The sequence below is a fragment of the Oncorhynchus mykiss genome, chromosome 28 (genome assembly GCF_057628025.1).
Source record: "Oncorhynchus mykiss isolate SJ-2025 chromosome 28, ASM5762802v1, whole genome shotgun sequence".
Taxonomy (NCBI): domain Eukaryota; kingdom Metazoa; phylum Chordata; class Actinopteri; order Salmoniformes; family Salmonidae; genus Oncorhynchus; species Oncorhynchus mykiss.
In genome coordinates this window covers 16432117-16451742 of record NC_143049.1, presented here as the reverse complement: position 1 = coordinate 16451742, position 19626 = coordinate 16432117, and the positions used below count along the sequence as shown (strand labels likewise).

The window sequence follows — 19626 nt, the reverse complement described above, 5'->3', positions numbered from 1 at the left end:
AGGGCTGTGAAAAGTGTGCCAAGAGAACATCAAAATGATTGTGTGTTAGTTTGTTTGTGAGCATGTGTATAAGAATGTGAGTGTGAGATGGACAAAAAGATAGGAGGGGATAAGAGAGAGTGACAGAGAGCAGAGGGTAGAGAAGGAGGAGTTTTTAGAAAACAAACACTTTTTTAGGGATTATACGGTATTGTGTGTAGATTGATGGGGGGAGGAAACTATTTCATATATTGTAGAATAAGGCTAGATATACAGTTAAAGTCAGAAGTTTACATACACTTAGGTTGGAGTCATTAAAACTTGTTTTTCAACCACTCCACAAATTTCTTGTTAACAAACTATAGTTTTGGCAAGTCGGTTAGGACATCTACTTTGTGCATGACACGTCATTTTTCCAACAATTGTTTAGACAGATTATTTCACTTATTCTTCACTATATCACAATTCCAGTGGGTCAGAAGTTTACATACACTAAGTTGACTGTGCCTTTAAACAGCTTGGAAAATTCCAGAAGATTATGTCATGGCTGTAGAAGTTTCTGATTGGCTAATTGACATCATTTGAGTCAACTGTGGATGTATTTCAAGGCCTATCTTCAAACTCAGTTCCTCTTTGCTTGACATCATGGGAAAATCAAAAGAAATCAGCCAAGACCTCAGAAAACAATTTGTAGACCTTCACAAGTCTGGTTCATCCTTGGGAGCAATTTCCAAACACCTGAAGGTATCACGTTCATCTGTACAAACAATAGTACGCAAGTTTAAACACCATGGGAACACACAGACGAAAAGTACTTTTGTGCGAAAAGTGCAAATCAATCCCAGAGCAACAGCAAAGGACTTTGTGAAGATGCTGGAGGAAACGAGTACAAAAGTATCTATATCCACAGTAAAATTATTCCTATATCGACAGAACTTGAAAGGCCGCTCAGCAAGGAAGCCACTGCTCCAAAACCGCCATAAAAAAGCCAGACTACGGTTTGCAACTGCACATGGGGACAAAGATTGTACTTTTTGGAGAAATGTCCTCTGGTCTGATTTTAAAAATATATAACTTTTTGGCTATAATGACCATTGTTATGTTTGGAGGAAAAGGGGGGAGGCTTACAAGCTAAAGAACACCATCCTAAACGTAAAGCACGGGGGTGGCAGCATCATGTTGTGGGGGTATACTTCTGCAGGAGGGACTGGTGCACTTCACAAAATGGATGGCGCCATGAGGCAGGAAAATTATGTGGATATATTGAAGCAACATCTCAAGACATCAGTCAGGAAGTTAAAGCTTCTTCGCAAATGGGTCTTCCAAATGGACAATGACCCCAAGCATATTTCCAAAGTTGTGGCAAAATGGCTTAAGGACAACAAAGTCAAGGTATTGGAGTGGCCATCACAAAGCCCTGACCTCAATCCCATAATTTTTTGGGCAGAACTGAAAAAGCGTGTGCGAGCAAGGAGGCCTACAAACCGGACTCAGTTCCACCATCTCTGTCAGGAGAAATGGGCCAAAATTCACCAAACAATTTTAAAGGCACTGCTACCAAATACTAATTGAGTGTTTGTGAACTTCTGACCCACTGGGAATGTGATGAAAGAAATAAAAGCTGAAATAAATCCTTCTCTCTACTATTATTCTGACCTTTTCACATTCTTAAAATAAAGTGGTGATCCTAACTGACCTAAGACAGGGAATTTGTACTAGGATTAAATTTCAGGAATTGAGTTGTAAACTCAAGTTTACATGTAGTTTACATGTATTTGGCTAAGGTGTATGCAAACTTCCAACTTCAACTGTGTATATATATATATATATATATTACACTGTTTGGACTTAGGTTGCCTGAACAAACGCTTAAGCTGCCTTCCCAAGGATTACAATTGCAGAGAAATCCATGCTTCTCTCCTCTCTCTGTCTCTGTCTCTGTGTGTGTGTGTGTATAGAGGCCTGTGTGTATATGTGGGCTAGGTACACTGATTTTTCTGCTCTTTCCCATGCTGGCAGATGACTGATGTTTACACACTATTTTACTGTAGAGTTCCCTTCATCTGGGTCTGTCTCTCCCCTAGGCTAAAGGATGTGCCTGCCTTTAGCTGCTATCTCTCTCTCTCTATTTCTCCTCTCTCACTCTGATGTTGTCCTTGTTTTCTCATCCCTCTGCTCTCTGTCACTCTCTTTTCCCCTCCCCCTATCTTTCTGTCCCTCTCACACTCACATTCTCAAACACATGCTCACAAACAAACTAACACACAATCATTTAGATGTCCTCTCTGCACACTTTTCACAGCCTTCCATTTTCTGGTTTTACTGTTTATAGGTACAGTGCCTTGCGAAAGTATTCGGCCCCCTTGAACTTTGCGACCTTTTGCCACATTTCAGGCTTCAAACATAAAGATATAAAACTGTATTTTTTTGTGAAGAATCAACAACAAGTGGGACACAATCATGAAGTGGAATGACATTTATTGGATATTTCAAACTTTTTTAACAAATCAAAAACTGAAAAATTGGGCGTGCAAAATTATTCAGCCCCTTTACTTTCAGTGCAGCAAACTCTCTCCAGAAGTTCAGTGAGGATCTCTGAATGATCCAATGTTGACCTAAATGAGTAATGATGATAAATACAATCCACCTGTGTGTAATCAAGTCTCCGTATAAATGCACCTGCACTGTGATAGTCTCAGAGGTCCGTTAAAAGCGCAGAGAGCATCATGAAGAACAAGGAACACACCAGGCAGGTCCGAGATATTGTTGTGAAGAAGTTTAATGCCGGATTTGGATACAAAAAGATTTCCCAAGCTTTAAACATCCCAAGGAGCACTGTGCAAGCGATAATATTGAAATGGAAGGAATATCAGACCACTGCAAATCTACCAAGACCTGGCCGTCCCTCTAAACTTTCAGCTCATACAAGGAGAAGACTGATCAGAGATGCAGCCAAGAGGCCCATGATCACTCTGGATGAACTGCAGAGATCTACAGCTGAGGTGGGAGACTCTGTCCATAGGACAACAATCAGTCGTATATTGCACAAATCTGGCCTTTATGGAAGAGTGGCAAGAAGAAAGCCATTTCTTAAAGATAGCCATAAAAAGTGTTGTTTAAAGTTTGCCACAAGCCACCTGGGAGACACACCAAACATGTGGAAGAAGGTGCTCTGGTCAGATGAAACCAAAATTGAACTTTTTGGCAACAATGCAAAACGTTATGTTTGGCGTAAAAGCAACACAGCTGAACACACCATCCCCACTGTCAAACATGGTGGTGGCAGCATCATGGTTTGGGCCTGCTTTTCTTCAGCAGGGACAGGGAAGATGGTTCAAATTGATGGGAAGATGGATGGAGCCAAATACAGGACCATTCTGGAAGAAAACCTGATGGAGTCTGCAAAAGACCTGAGACTGGGACGGAGATTTGTCTTCCAACAAGACAATGATCCAAAACATAAAGCAAAATCTACAATGGAATGGTTCAAAAATAAACATATCCAGGTGTTAGAATGGCCAAGTCAAAGTCCAGACCTGAATCCAATCGAGAATCTGTGGAAAGAACTGAAAACTGCTGTTCACAAATGCTCTCCATCCAACCTCACTGAGCTCGAGCTGTTTTGCAAGGAGGAATGGGAAAAAATTTCAGTCTCTCGATGTGCAAAACTGATAGAGACATACCCCAAGCGACCTACAGCTGTAATCGCAGCAAAAGGTGGCACTACAAAGTATTAACTTAAGGGGGCTGAATAATTTTGCACGCCCAATTTTTCAGTTTTTGATTTGTTAAAAATATTTGAAATATCCAATAAATGTCGTTCCACTTCATGATTGTGTCCCACTTGTTGTTGATTCTTCACAAAAAAAATACAGTTTTATATCTTTATGTTTGAAGCCTGAAATGTGGCAAAAGGTCGCAAAGTTCAAGGGGGCCGAATACTTTCGCAAGGCACTGTGTGTATATATATATATATATATATATATACATACATACATACATACATACATACGCGCACACACACAAAAACAAACACACAGGCCTCTGTCACTAAAGACAATGTTCTGTGTGTGTGATCTCCCTGGCTCTGTGCTGGCTGATCAAAGGGCTCATGTTTTCCAATGTAAGGTTTCGTAACACTTGCATAACAGCGGGAGTCGGGAGAGGAGACAGAGAGCACACACACACACACACATCACACAAGCATCACATCTACGTCAACCTCCCACCCTTTCATTGAAAGAGGGAATCACTGGGGAAAATCCTTTCTCGCTCGCTCACTCACTCACTCTCTCACACACACATACGCCATTGGGATTCGGAACGCTGTACAGGGAATGCACTCCCAATCGATGACCTTTACTTGATCTAGATTTATGGTCACTTAAAAGGTTCCCTTAATCTTCAGGGCCACTCTTAAGAATATACCTATTGCCTACCCTTGGCCAGGACAAAGTGTTTTGTTCATTAGGCATTATCAAAGATCTGGAGTTGATCTGTAGTGTTTGTACTGTATTTGCATTGATAATAAATACATGGTAGGAAGGTAGGCTGGTGCCTCCCTGACAACACTATAGATGGACTACTACTGTATTGGTTTAGTTGGCATTTCATATTTTCCCCTCTATCTCTGGATGGAATAGAATAGAACTAGAATAGAATCACTTCTCCAGTTCTACTAGCCAGCCATGATTCATGTGGAAGGCTGTAGCATGACATCCCTTTCTCTGCCTCCTCTTTCTAAATGATCATAGATACATCCCCGGTCAGGGAGGCAGTGTTTCCCCATGTGTGCCCTGTGTGTGGGTGTCCTGGCTATTGGTGTGTGTGGTGGTAGATAGCTGCTTAATGCCTACTGCTGTTATATAAACCCACAGAAGAAGCAGTAAATGTGAAAGTGGGCGAAGTTCACTGGAGTCTTAACAAAGATTATTCAGCACTACACAAGCACTCTGGCCGGCTCTTGCTCCAGGTCCTCCCCCTGTCAGGACCTCACCCCCACACTGGCCATTGTGGCACTGGGTGCTACTGCACTGACCTGGTGGGAAAGCACCAATGATTTATATATACACTAGATGATTTGTAGGGGGTGTTGTGTTGAAGACACCACACCTCCATCATGGAACTCCCCCACCATTATAATAACATATTTTGGAAGCAATAGGAATGCATTTGTTAATGTCTACATTTGTGTACCTGAAACATATAATTGAAATACTGTAGAATTCCATTCTTTCCTATGGAGGACTGGCAGGTAGCCAGTAACAGTAATGTTACTGTTCCCACAACAACAAATATTTTGTACCTGAAACATATAATTGAAATACTGTAGAATTCCATTCTTTCCTATGGAGGGCTGACAGGTGGCTTCAGAGCCTTTCATTAGCCAATATATAGCATTAGCAGAGTTTTAGCCAATATATAGCATGAGCATGGTTTTACCAAATATATAGCATTAGCAGGGTTTTAGCCAATATATAGCATTAGCAGAGTTTTAGCCAATATAGAGCATTAGCAGAGTTTTAGCCAATATATAGCATTAGCAGGGTTTTAGACAATATATAGCAATAGCAGGGTTTATGGAAATTATTGGAAAACCCCTCCACTGGATTAGCAGTAGGCTCTTCTGTTTTGTTTAGTTCTGTACCCTCTAAGGGCAAAGATTTGATTTGGAAATGTTTAGCTGATCAGGGTGGTGTCCTATGAACAGTACCAATGTTCACTTCTTACTGTATATTGCTGATCTGTCATTTCTTTGCACTGAATTCTAGGAAGTGTATTTTTTTCAGCTGTGTGTGTGTGTGTCATGTCGTGAGTGTGTGCTCATTTATATTTGTCTCTTGCTTATCAAACACTGGCCCTGAGTCAAGTCACCAGGACTCCTCCCGTGACATCCATCAAATCATTCATTGTCCTCTTCTTCCCTCCCATAGTCTCCCTAACTGGACATGGAGGTTTCATGGTCACCTACTCCATGGCAACAGATTGTCCCTAACCCCAGCTCCTGTGGTAAATTAACAACGTGGAGCGGGGAAATGAAATGGAGGAGAAAACACAAGAAGTAGAGAAGAGAGTAGGGGAGAGGAGAGGGGGGGAGAAGAGAGTAGTGGAGAGGGGGGGAGAAGAGAGTAGGGGAGAGGGGGGGAGAGGAGAAAACACAAGCAGGGGAGGGGAGAGGAAATGGAGGAGAAAACACGAGGAGATCAAGGCCTGTTGGACAGCATCCTAGAACATGTCTAGAGGTCCTATGAGCTGAGTTAACTAAGAGATGCTCCCTCAATGTAACCCTGTTGTCAATCTGTGTGACAGGAGACGAGCACTAAACCAGATGTCACTCAGCCCAGCCTAGAGGGACTTGGGCAGTTGTCAGCACGCTGAACACTCTTCCCAAAAAAGACCACACACACACATGCAGAAGCTAGCATTAGAAGCAACCCCCAGTAAATCTTCTGTGCAGACTCGTTTAGTGTGAGAACATCTGGGAACTTTTAAAGAGGATGTTTAGCGGATTAAGAAGCTACTAATTAAGGATTAGGCCTTTCAGAAACTGTGAAATTGTGGATTTGTAGGTTTCACTCTCTAAGTAAGCAAGTGTCTCCCTAACTGTTGCTTAGTCATCACTAGTTACTACAGCCACAAAATCCGAAGGCCCACCTACTCAACCAATCAGATGAGGGAGTGTGATGATGCGTTTGCCAGTGTACGGAATATTTCAAGTTACATTTTGAGGACCAAATAACTAAGTCCGGTTAAGACCCTAGTGAGGATAACGAGCACGCAGATGAGCTTCCCTGAGGTGTTTTTTTTTAGTTTCTACAGAAATTCTTTGGTTGTGCAAGCTCCGTTTCATCAGCTTTCCGGGTGGTGGTCTCGGATGATCCCGCAGGAGAAGAAGCAGGATGTTGAGGTCCTCAGCTGGTGTGGTTACACGTGGTCTGCTTTTGTGAGGCCCTTTGGATGTACTGCCAATTCTCTAAAACAATGTTGGACGTGGCTTATGGTAGAGAAATGAACATTCAATTATCTGGCAATAGCTCTGGTGGACATTCCAGCAGTCAGCATGCCAATAGCATGCTCCCTCAACTTGAGACATCTGTGACATTGTGTTGTTTGACAAAACTTCACAGTTTTAGTGCTTTTATTGTCCACAGCACAAGATGCACCTGTGGTAATGATCTAGCTGTTTAATCAGCTTCTTGATAAGCTACACCTGTCAGGTAGAGTATCTTGGCAAAGGAGAAATGCTCACTAACTAGGGTATAAACAAATTAGTGTACAACATTTAGAGAAATACGCTTTTTGTGCGTATGGAACATTTCTGGGTATTTTTATTTCAGCTCATGAAACATGGGACCAACACTTTATGAATGCTACGAGTAAACGGTAAAGACAAACAAATAAAAACTAAAGAGAAATATGCTGCTGAAATGAACAAGAAGGCAGTAAGTTCAAATACAGATCACTGTTTATACCATACACTTTTAATACAACAATTTTATGTTCCTCAATAACTTTTAAGAAAATGGGACTTTAAACAGGTTCAACTCTGTGGTCACTAAAGATACCATGGCACGACTGTACAGTGCCTTCAGAAAGTATTCATACCCCTAGACTTTTTCCATATTTTGTTGTGTTACACCCTAGCCTACACACAATACCCCATCATGTCAAATTGGAATTATGATTTTCGATTCATTCAAAATAAAACAAGACAAGTATTTAACCCCTTTGTTATGGCAAGCTTAAATAAGTTCACATGTAAAAATGTGCTTAGCAAGTTGCATGGACTCACTCTGTGTGCAATAATAGTGTTTAACATGGTTTTTGAATGACTACCTCATCTCTGTACCCCACACATACAATTATCTGTACGGTCCCTCAGTCGAGCAGTGAATTTCATACACAGATTCAACCACAAAGACCAGGGAGGTTTTCCAATGCCTCGCAAAGAAGGATACATATTGGTAGATGGGTAAAACATTTTAGAAGCAGACATTGAAGATCCATTTGAGCCTGGTAATTACACTTTGGATGGTGTATCAATACAGTCACTACAAAGATGCAGGCGTCTAGTTGCCGGAGAGGAAGGAAACCGATCAAAGATTTTCACCATGAGGCTAATGGTGACTTTAAAACAGTTCGATTTTAAATGGCGGTAATTGGAGAAAATTAGAGCTAACGGTCATATTTAGCTAAAACTCGGCAGAAACCACAATATGAATTAGCTAATAGCAATTGGCTGTTTACAATTCATCACATCACGGGAGAGCTCACCATTGATCGAAATAATTTAGTAAAACACTTTCTAAAAATCGATGGTGTAATCCGACAATGGGTAGTATTTTTCGTCAACCAAAGATATGAAGAGGAGACCAGATGAGTTTGGTCTGTTGGCAGAATGCATGTTGGAGGAGTGTGTCGTCTACGATCATTCACTTCCCTTCATTCACCCCCGGAAGTCTACTCAAAAGATGAGTGAACCGTTCCTTCACCTCATTGTAACATCTTTGGTCTGACAGACGTTTACATGACACCCAGAATGCATTGTGTAATGTCAACAAACATGGTGCCACACGTAGTTGTTTAAATAGCTTAGCATTAGCTCATCATAATCAGTACAACCTTCAAAAAAGTATTTTACACACATAGGTGTCCATTACAATCTGCAATAATCGGAATGGATTATTTGTCACCAGTTCTTGAAAACGTAATAAAACTGTAAATACATTATGCTCCATACACACATACATACTGTATGCTACAGTAGAAATGACAACACGATATACAGACAATACGGCACTTACTTTGATAGGAACACACACACGTCCAAAGTTATTATTTGTAAGGAAAACGACAATGAAGGCAATGCGAGCACTAGCCAGAAAATATGCCAGGGGGAAAAAGTTTGCAAGACTGCGCAAATGTCTGCATACTTGATCTGCGTGAAACACTGGGGAAGTGCTTTGGCTCTCCTCAAAGAGAGAAGTTTGTCTGGCTCAGTAAATCCTCAAACATAAATTGTCTGCAACAGTGAAATGGGCTACTTCTATGTGAATTAATGAGGATGCAGAACACACTTCAATTCAAACTGTTGTAAGAAAATAAAACTTGTTAGAAAATACTTTGAAATTAACAAACTGAAACATAGCAGGCAGCGGGGGTTAGATAATTAGCAGGCAGTTCGGGTTAGCTGTCCTGTTGCATAACAATCACATTTTCAATGTCAGAATGCATTCTGACATCACGTGCATAAAACATAAAACCTCGACCGTTAGAGATATTTGGAATTCCCACGTGAAACGGTTAAGTGTTTTGCCATCTTCCATAGCTTGAAGACCATGTCTTTGTACAGAGACGGAAACTGGTAAAAACGAATACCTCAGTAATACCTGTGAGTGTGTGTATATAAAGTCTACACAAAATAACTCATGGTGAACTGCAGACCCTTTTATCTACCAAGAGAGTTCTCATCCATAATTATCAGGGCTTTCTGCATTCTTCCACAGGCCAACACCACTCTGGCACTCAACGAAATGTATGTTGAAATGTATGGTGAAGCGTGATTCATCATTAATGCCCATGATTTCAGAATAAGATGTTCACACACAGTTTTACACATCATTTGCTGCTGCTACTCTGTTCTTTATTTTACACTTATTATTATTATTTGCCTAGTCACTTTACCCTGCGTTCATGTACATATTGACTCCAAGTAACTTGTACAGAGGTACAAGTTACTTGAGGTCGAAATGTACATTGATCTGGTACTGGTCCCTGTATTTAGCTCCACATTGATCTGGTACTGGTCCCTGTATTTAGCTCCACATTGATCCGGTACTGGTCCCTGTATTTAGCTCCACATTGATCTGGTACTGGTCCCTGTATTTAGCTCCACATTGATCTGGTACTGGTCCCTGTATTTAGCTCCACATTGATCCGGTACTGGTCCCTGTATTTAGCTCCACATTAATCCGGTACTGGTCCCTGTATTTAGCTCCACATTGATCCGGTACTGGTCCCTGTATTTAGCTCCACATTGATCTGGTACTGGTCCCTGTATTTACCTCCACATTGATCTGGTACTGGTCCCTGTATTTAGCTCCACATTGATCTGGTACTGGTCCCTGTATTTAGCTCCACATTGATCTGGTACTGGTCCCTGTATTTAGCTCCACATTGATCTGGTACTGGTCCCTGTATTTAGCTCCACATTGATCTGGTACTGGTCCCTGTATTTAGCTCCACATTGATCTGGTACTGGTCCCTGTATTTAGCTCCATTCTTGTGTATTTTATCTTTAAACTCTGCATCATTTGGAAAGGTTCGTAAGCATTTCACTGTCAAGTCTACACCAGTTGTATTCGGCGCATGATAAATAACATTTGATTTGATTTGGTGCAAAATACCAAAAAGGTGGACTGCAAGGCTATAATAAAAATTGCCCACGCTATCTGCTTTTCTGTTTTTAAGGTAAATATTTTAAAGTATATCATCAACCTACTGTTGGTCAAAGTCTAAGGCTGTGTTTACTCAGGCACCCCAATTCCAATTGTACGATTTTAAATGAGTTTTAAAAAAATACTATAATAAGTGCCCAATTGGAAAACAGGGTTGAAGTTTATATCTTAAAGCAGCCTAATTCATCATTTTTCATTTCCCTGAAACTGAATAAATCTAAAATCAAGATGTCAATTTGTTTGGAATTTTTTTTTAAACAATTAGAGCAAACATCATGATAAGCTTCCCAGCTGAGTTTGATTAAGACATCTGATTACCAATTTACATTTTGAACTGTTGGTTTTATTATAGCTAATAAATAACCAAGTCATTTATGGATCGGTACATAAAATAAATTGGCCCTCAAACTTGAACTGGAAATATACCGTAATCTGGCATACGTGTCAACACACTCCCTCATCTGATTGGCCGAGGAGGCGGGCCTTCGGACTTTGTGGCTGTGGTAACTATCTACGACCCTGTTGCTTACAGACTTACAAAGCTATGTAGTATAAAACAACACACACACACACAGTACCATACATAGTCCTAAAGGCAGACAGTGCGGTATGGTAGATAGCCTTGAAGGTTGTCCCATGATTGTTGGAAGGTTGTAACATGTTGCGCCAGGCTGGCAGATGGGAGGAGGGGATAATAGCACTGCCTTGGCCCGCGCACTAATTGTCCCTAGCAGCTGTCACCTCGTCTGGTCCTCACCGTCACTGCCATTACACGCCCATGTCTGTTTGTGTGTGTCACCTACCTTAGAGCTTGTCCAAAGGAGCCTATTCCTGTTACCTTGGGCCTTGCAGCACTACAAACGGTTATTCCGAGGTTTACTTCAACTATTTGCACATTGTTACAACACTGTACATAGACAATAATATCATTTGAAATGTCTGTATTCTTTTAAAACGTTTTACTCTTCATTTCTGATTGTTTACTTCCCATGTTTATTGTCTATTTCATTTGCTTTGGCAATGTAAACGTACAGTATGTTTCCCATGCATGTTGAATTGAATTGAGGGGGAGTGAATCCAGGTAGAAAAAGGGTTTGATACGACATTATTACAACATCTGTTTAATATGACACCATTGCAATTTGTTGAAATCTGTCTGCAAAGACGTCATTGCAACCACTTTTGCCAGCTGGGAAAAGCAAGGTTTTGGGTTTATACGGAGAAAGACAGAAGGTCAAATCAAGAGATGACAGACACACACACACACACACACACACACACACACACACACACTCTCTCACACTAAGGCAGGTTCGGTGCCACATGGTGTGCGTGCCCCTACAGGAGGACAGCAATTTACAGGCCACAGAAACAGCTTGATTTCTTTCCTTCTCTTTCTTTCCCTCCCTCTCTCTTCCCCCTCTCTCTCTCTTCCCCATATGTGTTGGCGCTTACTCGCTTCCTCTTTCTTCAATATCTCATTACTCCTTTTCACTGTCAGCGGCGGAAAACAACAGCCATCAAGCATCATTTGATAATAATAACAAGCCTCTGAAGGACACGCTACAGAATGTGTTATTTTTAGCACTATTTGACAGTGATGTGTCTCTACAGCTCCTCAGTAGCAAGGAGGGCCTTGATACAACACCTCAGATCGTAACAATCTCATACAGGAAACGAGACAGAGGCTTGTGGCTCAAATGGCACCCTATTCCCAAGATAGTGCACTACTTTTGACCACGGCCCATATGGCTCTGGTCAATGGTAGTGCACTATCTAGGGAAGAGGGTGCCATTTGGGACGCAGAAAAAAGATGTGAGCGGCAGCCAAGGCCAGGCAGCAGGAGCTAGTTATAGCCTGAACACAAACCCTGCTCTACACTACGACCCATACATTAGTCTCATCTGTGCCAGTCCACAGCACCATAGCATGTATTGCATGTATCTCATTCCCACCCATTGTGTGATGTTGGTCAGAGCCCTGAGGTACGGCGAGCCCAGACCCAGTGTGTGATGTTGGTCAGAGCCCTGAGGTACGGCGTGCCCAGACCCAGTGTGTAATGTTGGTCAGAGCCCTGAGGTATGGCGAGCCCAGACCCAGTGTGTAATGTTGGTCAGAGCCCTGAGGTACGGCGAGCCCAGACCCAGTGTGTCATGTTGGTCAGAGCCCTGAGGTACGGCGTGCCCAGACCCAGTGGTAGAAGTGTATGTGTGTTGCAGTGTCTTGTTTCATTAGGGGGGGTCAGCCTGATTACACGTGTGTAGCGAGGAGGAGAGGTGGTTCTGCAAGTGGTCTGGTTATCACATGGGGGAGGGCCTTACACTCTGTTAAAGATGGAATCCACAGTAGGGGAAACGGTACCACTGTCCGCCCCACCGCAGTCAGTTCCTCTCTGCGTGGGTGTGTGTTGGCAGGGAGAGGGGAAACCGTGGCCTTTCCTGATCTTAGGGAAGGAAGACATCTTGATAAACCCCTAGGTAGTGAACACCCTAAAGTAAACACACGCCACTCCCTAGTCACACACATATATATTTTTAATACTTAATACTTAATATTTTTAATATTTGAATCCACCAATCAAATTTACAAAAAAAGGTCCCATTCTCCATAGCACTCAAAGGTAAAGAAAGCACCTCATTCTCCAAACACACACACACACACACAACTAGCCAAGACCATAGTGTCCTTTTGACCCGAACCCTATCCCCTACATTGCTTCCATCCTCAACCTTTAAATTGAAGACTCCTGGCCTGGGACAACAAATAGAGTCCTTGTTCCGATGACTCAGTTGGTTGGCTGGAGCCTGGTTCTTGCCCCACCAGGGTTGTGGGTTTGATTCCAGCATGAGACTAAACCATATTATCATTGTGATGTCAAGAGGTTGTATAGATCCAATGTAAACAGTGGGAGCCCCACCCACCCACTCTTCCCCTTCAATTGAACTAACCTAGACAGTGTAGTGGTCTGGTCTACACACAGGCAGATCCACTGTGTCCATTTGACTGGGTGGGGAGAGAGAGTTACTGTAGCCGCCAGGACAAATCAACACCCGGGCAGACAGATGCTGTTTTAGGCCCACTGTTATCATTAGGGCTTCCTACTGCCCCACTCCATATTGTTCCCCTTTTAAAACGTTTGTTCCTGCTTTGGTCCATCCTCATCCAGGTGAACAATAAAGCCCAAATCACATATGGAGGAGGTTTATCACTGTCACTGAATCAGAGTGTGTGCATCTGTGCATGCATGTGGAGGGTGTGTGTGTGTGATTGTGCACACACACACAAAGTGTTCCAACAAAGCCCTAGATATTTTGAGATTGCCAGTGTGACTTATTGAGGCTAAAAGCTGGTGAATAATTTGCCTGTTCAAACAATTTCCCATCCGACTCGCAAACTCAATTCTGAAAATGAACTGAGTTGTACTGTAGAGGTCTGAGCTCTGTGGTGGCATCTCACTTCTGACCATGTGGTAAGGTGCCGCATTGCACATGCTCAGTATTTGACCAGTCCATTTGCAAAGTCGGTTATTGATTTGATTTCGGGCGTGAAAATGAGGCCAAAGGTCACTGCACTGTGATGATACAGCGGGGAAAAGTGCTGATCACAGTAGCTCATATTAAAATGTAGCCCTTTGCCCTGGGCTCGGAGTCTGTTCTACAGAACATGAGCACTTCCTCAGTGAATTTATTCTTCAACCCTCGTCTCTGACAGTATCAAGCCAACTTCACAGTATCTTGAGCTACAAAGACACGAGCACAATCACTGCTCCAGTTGCTTTAGGACCAGACTGAAAGCGCCAGGTACATATTGTGTGGAAGGAGGGTGTACATGTAGTCCTGAACAATGTTCCCTCTAAGCTGTGCCGAGCAGTAGCCCGAGACGGCCGTGCAGGAAATATCAGCCCACAGAGAAAAGCAGGAGATTGATCGTCACTTAACTTTCTTGAGCAGTGGTCACCAACCGGTCGATCGCGAACGCCTGGTCGATCTCCAAGCATTCCTAGTCGATCGGTAAACATTTCTGTAAAACAACAACAACAACAATAAAGCCTTGTGCCTGTGTTGGTCTCGGGCTGTTGGCGGTAGGTGCACCCGACTCAGCTGCCCTGCGCACTAGGTAGGCAAACTGTTGCCATTTTTAACCATAGCATGTGTCTAAAGACACAAACTCTGACTTCCAGTAGGCCCTGAGAGCAAATCAAGTGCACTATAGGCCTAACGCTGGCCAATCGGATGGCTCAGACGACCGTGTCTGCAGTAACATAGCAGCCATTAAAGAAAGCCTCAGCAAAGTTGATACTGTGAGATTTCTAAATGTTTAAAAATCATGACGAGAGAGAGAGACTGTCAACGAATACAGCAAAGAGATGAGTTCATGTTTAAGTTCTCACTCAGCACTGTCAACACTTTGTATTCAACACTTTTAACACTTAAATGCGCATTCTTCCTATTTCCACTCAGCGCTACAACAAGCAGTGCAGCAGTAATGAATGAGTAGGAAAGTGTATCTACAGGCTTGCGTTGTTATTATTAGCGGCTTGGGTCTTTTTTTAATATCAAGGGATATTTCACTTTCTCTGGTCAGAGGAGTAACAACATGAATTTGTGCATGAGGCAGAAATAATGCAGTGCGACTCGAGTTTCGCCATCAGCTGGAAGACTGTCCCTTTTTGGTCAGTGTCAGTGGACGAAAGGGAGAGCGGAGGGATGTTGAGAGGTGGACCTTCAGTCTGCTGCTCTCTCCATCTGCTGAGACTGACCATCAGATGCAGGCATCATCAGCACAGTAAACAATAAATAAAAAGCACATTATTTAAATATATGCTCAATCATTACCGGTGTGATCATGTAGCCTTCCTCATAAAAAAAATATATATATATATATATTCCAAACAACAATGCATTCATTGGCAGGGCAATTCAAGCAAAGCCAATTTGCGGTGATAATGTTTTGGGTATATAGCTTACTGCACAAACCTCATTGCGACAGTATTGTTTTTAATTGGTTAATGTTGCATAGGCTTATGTTTTTTAAAGTCATGTAAAAATAAAAATACAAAAATAAAAATTCTGAGCGGTAGATCTCGGCTTGCATTTTGACTCAATGTGACTATATGACTAAGAAAAGGTTGGTGACCACTGTTCTACAGTTTTCCCTGTTAATTAACAATATCAACATTTCCCTTTACTGTGGCAATTGTGATTGAATCAGCGCAATATTAGCCACTTTCAATGCAACATACCGAAACAAAACGAACTATGCAAGAGATTTTGTTGTAGGCAGAACGCACCGGAGTAGGATTCTATTGCATTTATATTTATTATGGATCCCCATTAGCTGCTACCAAGTGCATTGACACACACTACTCAGCCGTACTTTACACAGACCGGTGTGACATAACCAATCAGAGCTGCACTAGGCCTATATGCAAATAGACCATTGGCATATGTGGATCTGTGCCATTTACTTTGAACTGGACTGTGTTTACAGCATGAGCGGTCGTGAGTAGATGCGCTTGTTTTGAGATCAAAGTGTGAGCTGCGTGTAGCCACGTGTAAACGTTTTAATATCCTTTGCTAGTTAGTGAATTATTAGCCCAGTTATAGGTCCTTTGTATTCAGCAATAAGGGAGTGATTGCTTCCTACAAGAGCACAAAACGTGTACATTTCTAGACATCTTTGAAAAGAAAGTCAAGTAAATAGATTTTTTTGTCTTAAAGGGGCAGTGTTGTATTTTGAGACAGGCTTGAATAAGCTAAGTAGCCAATAGGCAGAGTCTAGCATAATTTCTGATTCTCTGTAATAAGGGTATGGGAAGTGGTTTCTTACGTCAAACAACAACAACATTTTCAGTCACCTTATCTGAAGGACAAGTGGCTAAACAGGTTCATGTCAAGCCATGCATTTTTTTCCCAAAAGTCTCATGGAATGTAGGCCTACATTGAACTTTGCGCTCAGTAGACCTGAAATTTGCTCAGTGGCGATAATCTTTTGAGGGTACATCGGTCCTGACCTGGGCTTGAACCTGGGACCTTGCAACTGTCAACCCTACACCTTAGCCATTACGCCAAGAGATCCGAACCTCTTGAGGAGGTCGCTAGGTTGTAAGCTCCCTACAATAGAGTAGGTAACTGTAGTGTTCTCCAGTTGTGGGAGTTTTAAAGCGATGCTAAAAGTGTTAGCCCTGGGCCATGTGTCATACAGCATTCTCTCGTGTTAGTCTAACAGTCAGCATGTAAGGGACCTGTGTTGAATTATTCAAAGCTGTAAGAGCTTGTCCTGGTACTTAGTACTTACCCCATAGTACTACCCCACCAGCTCTCTCTCTATCCCTGTCTGGATTGAAGTGGCTGGGAGAGATGGAGGAGTGGTTTACAGTGGGTTACATAACTGAAGAAATAAGGTAAACGCCAACATAAAGTGTCTTAATGTGGTGTTGGGCCGCCAGAACAGCTTCAATGCACCTTGGCACAGATTCTACAAGTGTCTGAAACTATCGCAGCGATGGACACCGTTCTTCCACAAGAAATTCCATCATTTGGTGTTTTGTTGATGGTGGTGGAAAACGCTGTCTCGGGCGCCACTCCAGAATCTCCCATAAGTGTTCAATTGGGTTGAGATCTGGTGACTGAGACGGCCACGGCATATGGTTTACAGCGTTTTCTTGCTCATCAAACCATTCAGTGACCCTCTCCTATGAGAGCATAGCCATGGTAGCCAAAATAATGGTCTACCCCAGTATTTTTATACATGACCCTAAGCATGATGGGATGTCAATTGCTTAATTAACTCACGGTTAGTTAGCAACTCAATCATGTAAATCAAAAGTATGTGCCCAGTGGGTGAGATCTCTTCTAGCCAAGGTAGCAACTGTGTATTTTTATACATGACCCTAAGCATGATGAGATGGTAGTTGCACACAACTGTGTGGAAGCACCTGCTTTCAATATACTTTGTATTTAAAAAAAATGTTTAAATGATCCCTCATTTACTCCGTGTGGAGTGGATGGGAGAGATGTAGAGGGCAGGAGTGATTTACTGTCGTTTACAGTAACATGTGAGTCATTTTCTATGGCCTGGGGTCGTGTCCATTCCACATCTGTTCTACATCAGATGCTTTGGCGTAGCGCCTTGGCCTAGCACACATGGTGGAGACATGAATAATAAAAGACAAACAAGTGTCCAGGTAGGCAGAGATTCTGTTCATAGATAGATAGGTAGGAGGAGAACAGAGAGGCACATGCAAGTGGAGAAGAATGTGAGAGAGCGAGAGAGGTTGAGAGAGTTGGCCGGCCAGTTTGCAAGACGGAGAGCAGGTGGATGTTTTGGAGAGACAGAGAAGACAGATGGACAGAGAAGACAGACTGATTGACAGATAATAAACAAGCCATTTGGCAGGGTAGCGGAGTGAACGAGGGAACACGTCACAGAGGAGAAGAACCAATGGGTGAAGGGAATAAAGACAGCTCAAAGAATGCCATAACAAAATAGTGTTGAATTAGTGGACAGCACCTGGCATCATCATCTATTATCTAACTATCACTGTTGTGTTTAATGCTATGCTAAAAGCTATTCAGCGCCGTATGCTAACAGAGTGCGGCATCAGTGCTGACTGTGACTGTTTAGCGCTTATGCTAACACAGCATTGATTTGACTGGCTGCTACGCTATTTAACTATTCATATCTCTCAGGGTTGATAATATACTGTATGTACAGTATGTAAATAAACGCAATTATCATTATTATTTGCTTTATAGTCATACATAATTACTATGTCACTTGATTAGCTTTGGGTTAATAGATGCAGGGCCAGTATACAGGTCTGTGTGCTACTGGCCCTGTGTTGAGTTAGCTAACAATGCTAATTCTCGCTCTCTCTCCTCTGTGTGTTGAGTTAGCTGAATGCTAACTATGCTAACTCTCGCGCCCTCTCCTCTGTGTTAAGTTAGCTGAATGCTAACTCTCGCTCCCTCTCCTCTGTGTGTTGAGTGAGCTGAATGCTAACTATGCTAACTCTCGCTCCCTCTCTTCTGTGTGTTAAGTTAGCTGAATGCTAACTATGCTAACTCTCGCTCCCTCTCCTCTCTGTGTTGAGTTAGCTAGATTCTAACGATGTTAACTGTATCCCCCTCCCATTGTGTTATTAGCTGGATGCTAACTCTCTCTCTCTCTCTCCTTGTGTGTGTTCCAGGAAAGCCCCACAGCATCGAGAGCTCGGAACGCGTGCAACTGTCGGGGACGTATAATGTCCGCAAAGGGAAACTCCAGCTGCCAGTCAACCGCTGGACCAGACGCCAGGTGATCCTTTGTGGCACCTGCCTCATTGTCTCCTCCGTCAAAGACAGCCACACGGGCAAGATGCACATCCTGCCCCTCATCGGAGGAAAGGTACAGTAAGACACAGGACTGACAAGACTGCTGTTACTGACACTACTGACAATGTTCTGTGACGGCTGGACCGGCAGCCGTATTGAGAGCACCCACACCAGGAAGAAAAATCACAAAGTTCATTCTAATTCTATGACACCAATGTGGCATCCACAAACCTTACTTTACTCGTACATCACCAGCTTTCCATTTCCATTTGTCTTCATTCTTGACTCCGTCTAATCAGTGTGTAATCATAGAGCTGAAATCAAATCAACAGTCTTTAATCAACTCTGTGACAGAGTCCTGGTGAAGGGCCAATAAGTCATCGTTGCAGATCCGTGTTTAATCTTCCAACATCCTTATTTTATATCTGCATTCTCCACATCAAGTACTCTATACCCTAAATGGATTGTTGGCCTTTATTCACTGTCCTCCAATTTAAAAGTCTTATCGTGGTTCTGCCTAGTTTAGGCTGGATCCTCACGAATACATTTTCTGGCTTGGGATTTCACATTCCAAAAAGGGAGTTAGGGAGAGAGCCTTTGGTTAATGACTGTTATCCCTTTATGGCTTTATGGCTGTGTATCTGCAGCAGGGAAGGGCAGACAGGCCCGTTGAATAAGCCCTAAGGGCCCTCCTCAAATGGTCTTTCTATCAGCCTGCCACATACTATATCTAGGCATATAAAGGACTGTGACTCCCCATATCCCACCGCAACCACAGCTCAAATATCATGTCATGTCAAGACACGACCTCTAGATCTCTAGATTCCCATACATCTCCGCAGCGTGCGGTCACAACTAGAAGACCGGAAATTGCA

General features: G+C 42.6%; 1 protein-coding gene across 1 annotated transcript in view; it reads left to right on the top strand.

The window, feature by feature from the left end:
• Window positions 1-19626, top strand: part of LOC110508626 (PH domain leucine-rich repeat protein phosphatase 1) — a 79287-nt gene that overhangs the window by 33238 nt on the left and 26423 nt on the right. Inside the window, exon 2 of the mRNA XM_021589282.3 lies at window positions 18628-18824. Within this exon, the coding sequence (XP_021444957.3) occupies window positions 18628-18824 (197 nt within the window). The remainder of the gene's footprint in view (window positions 1-18627; window positions 18825-19626) is intronic.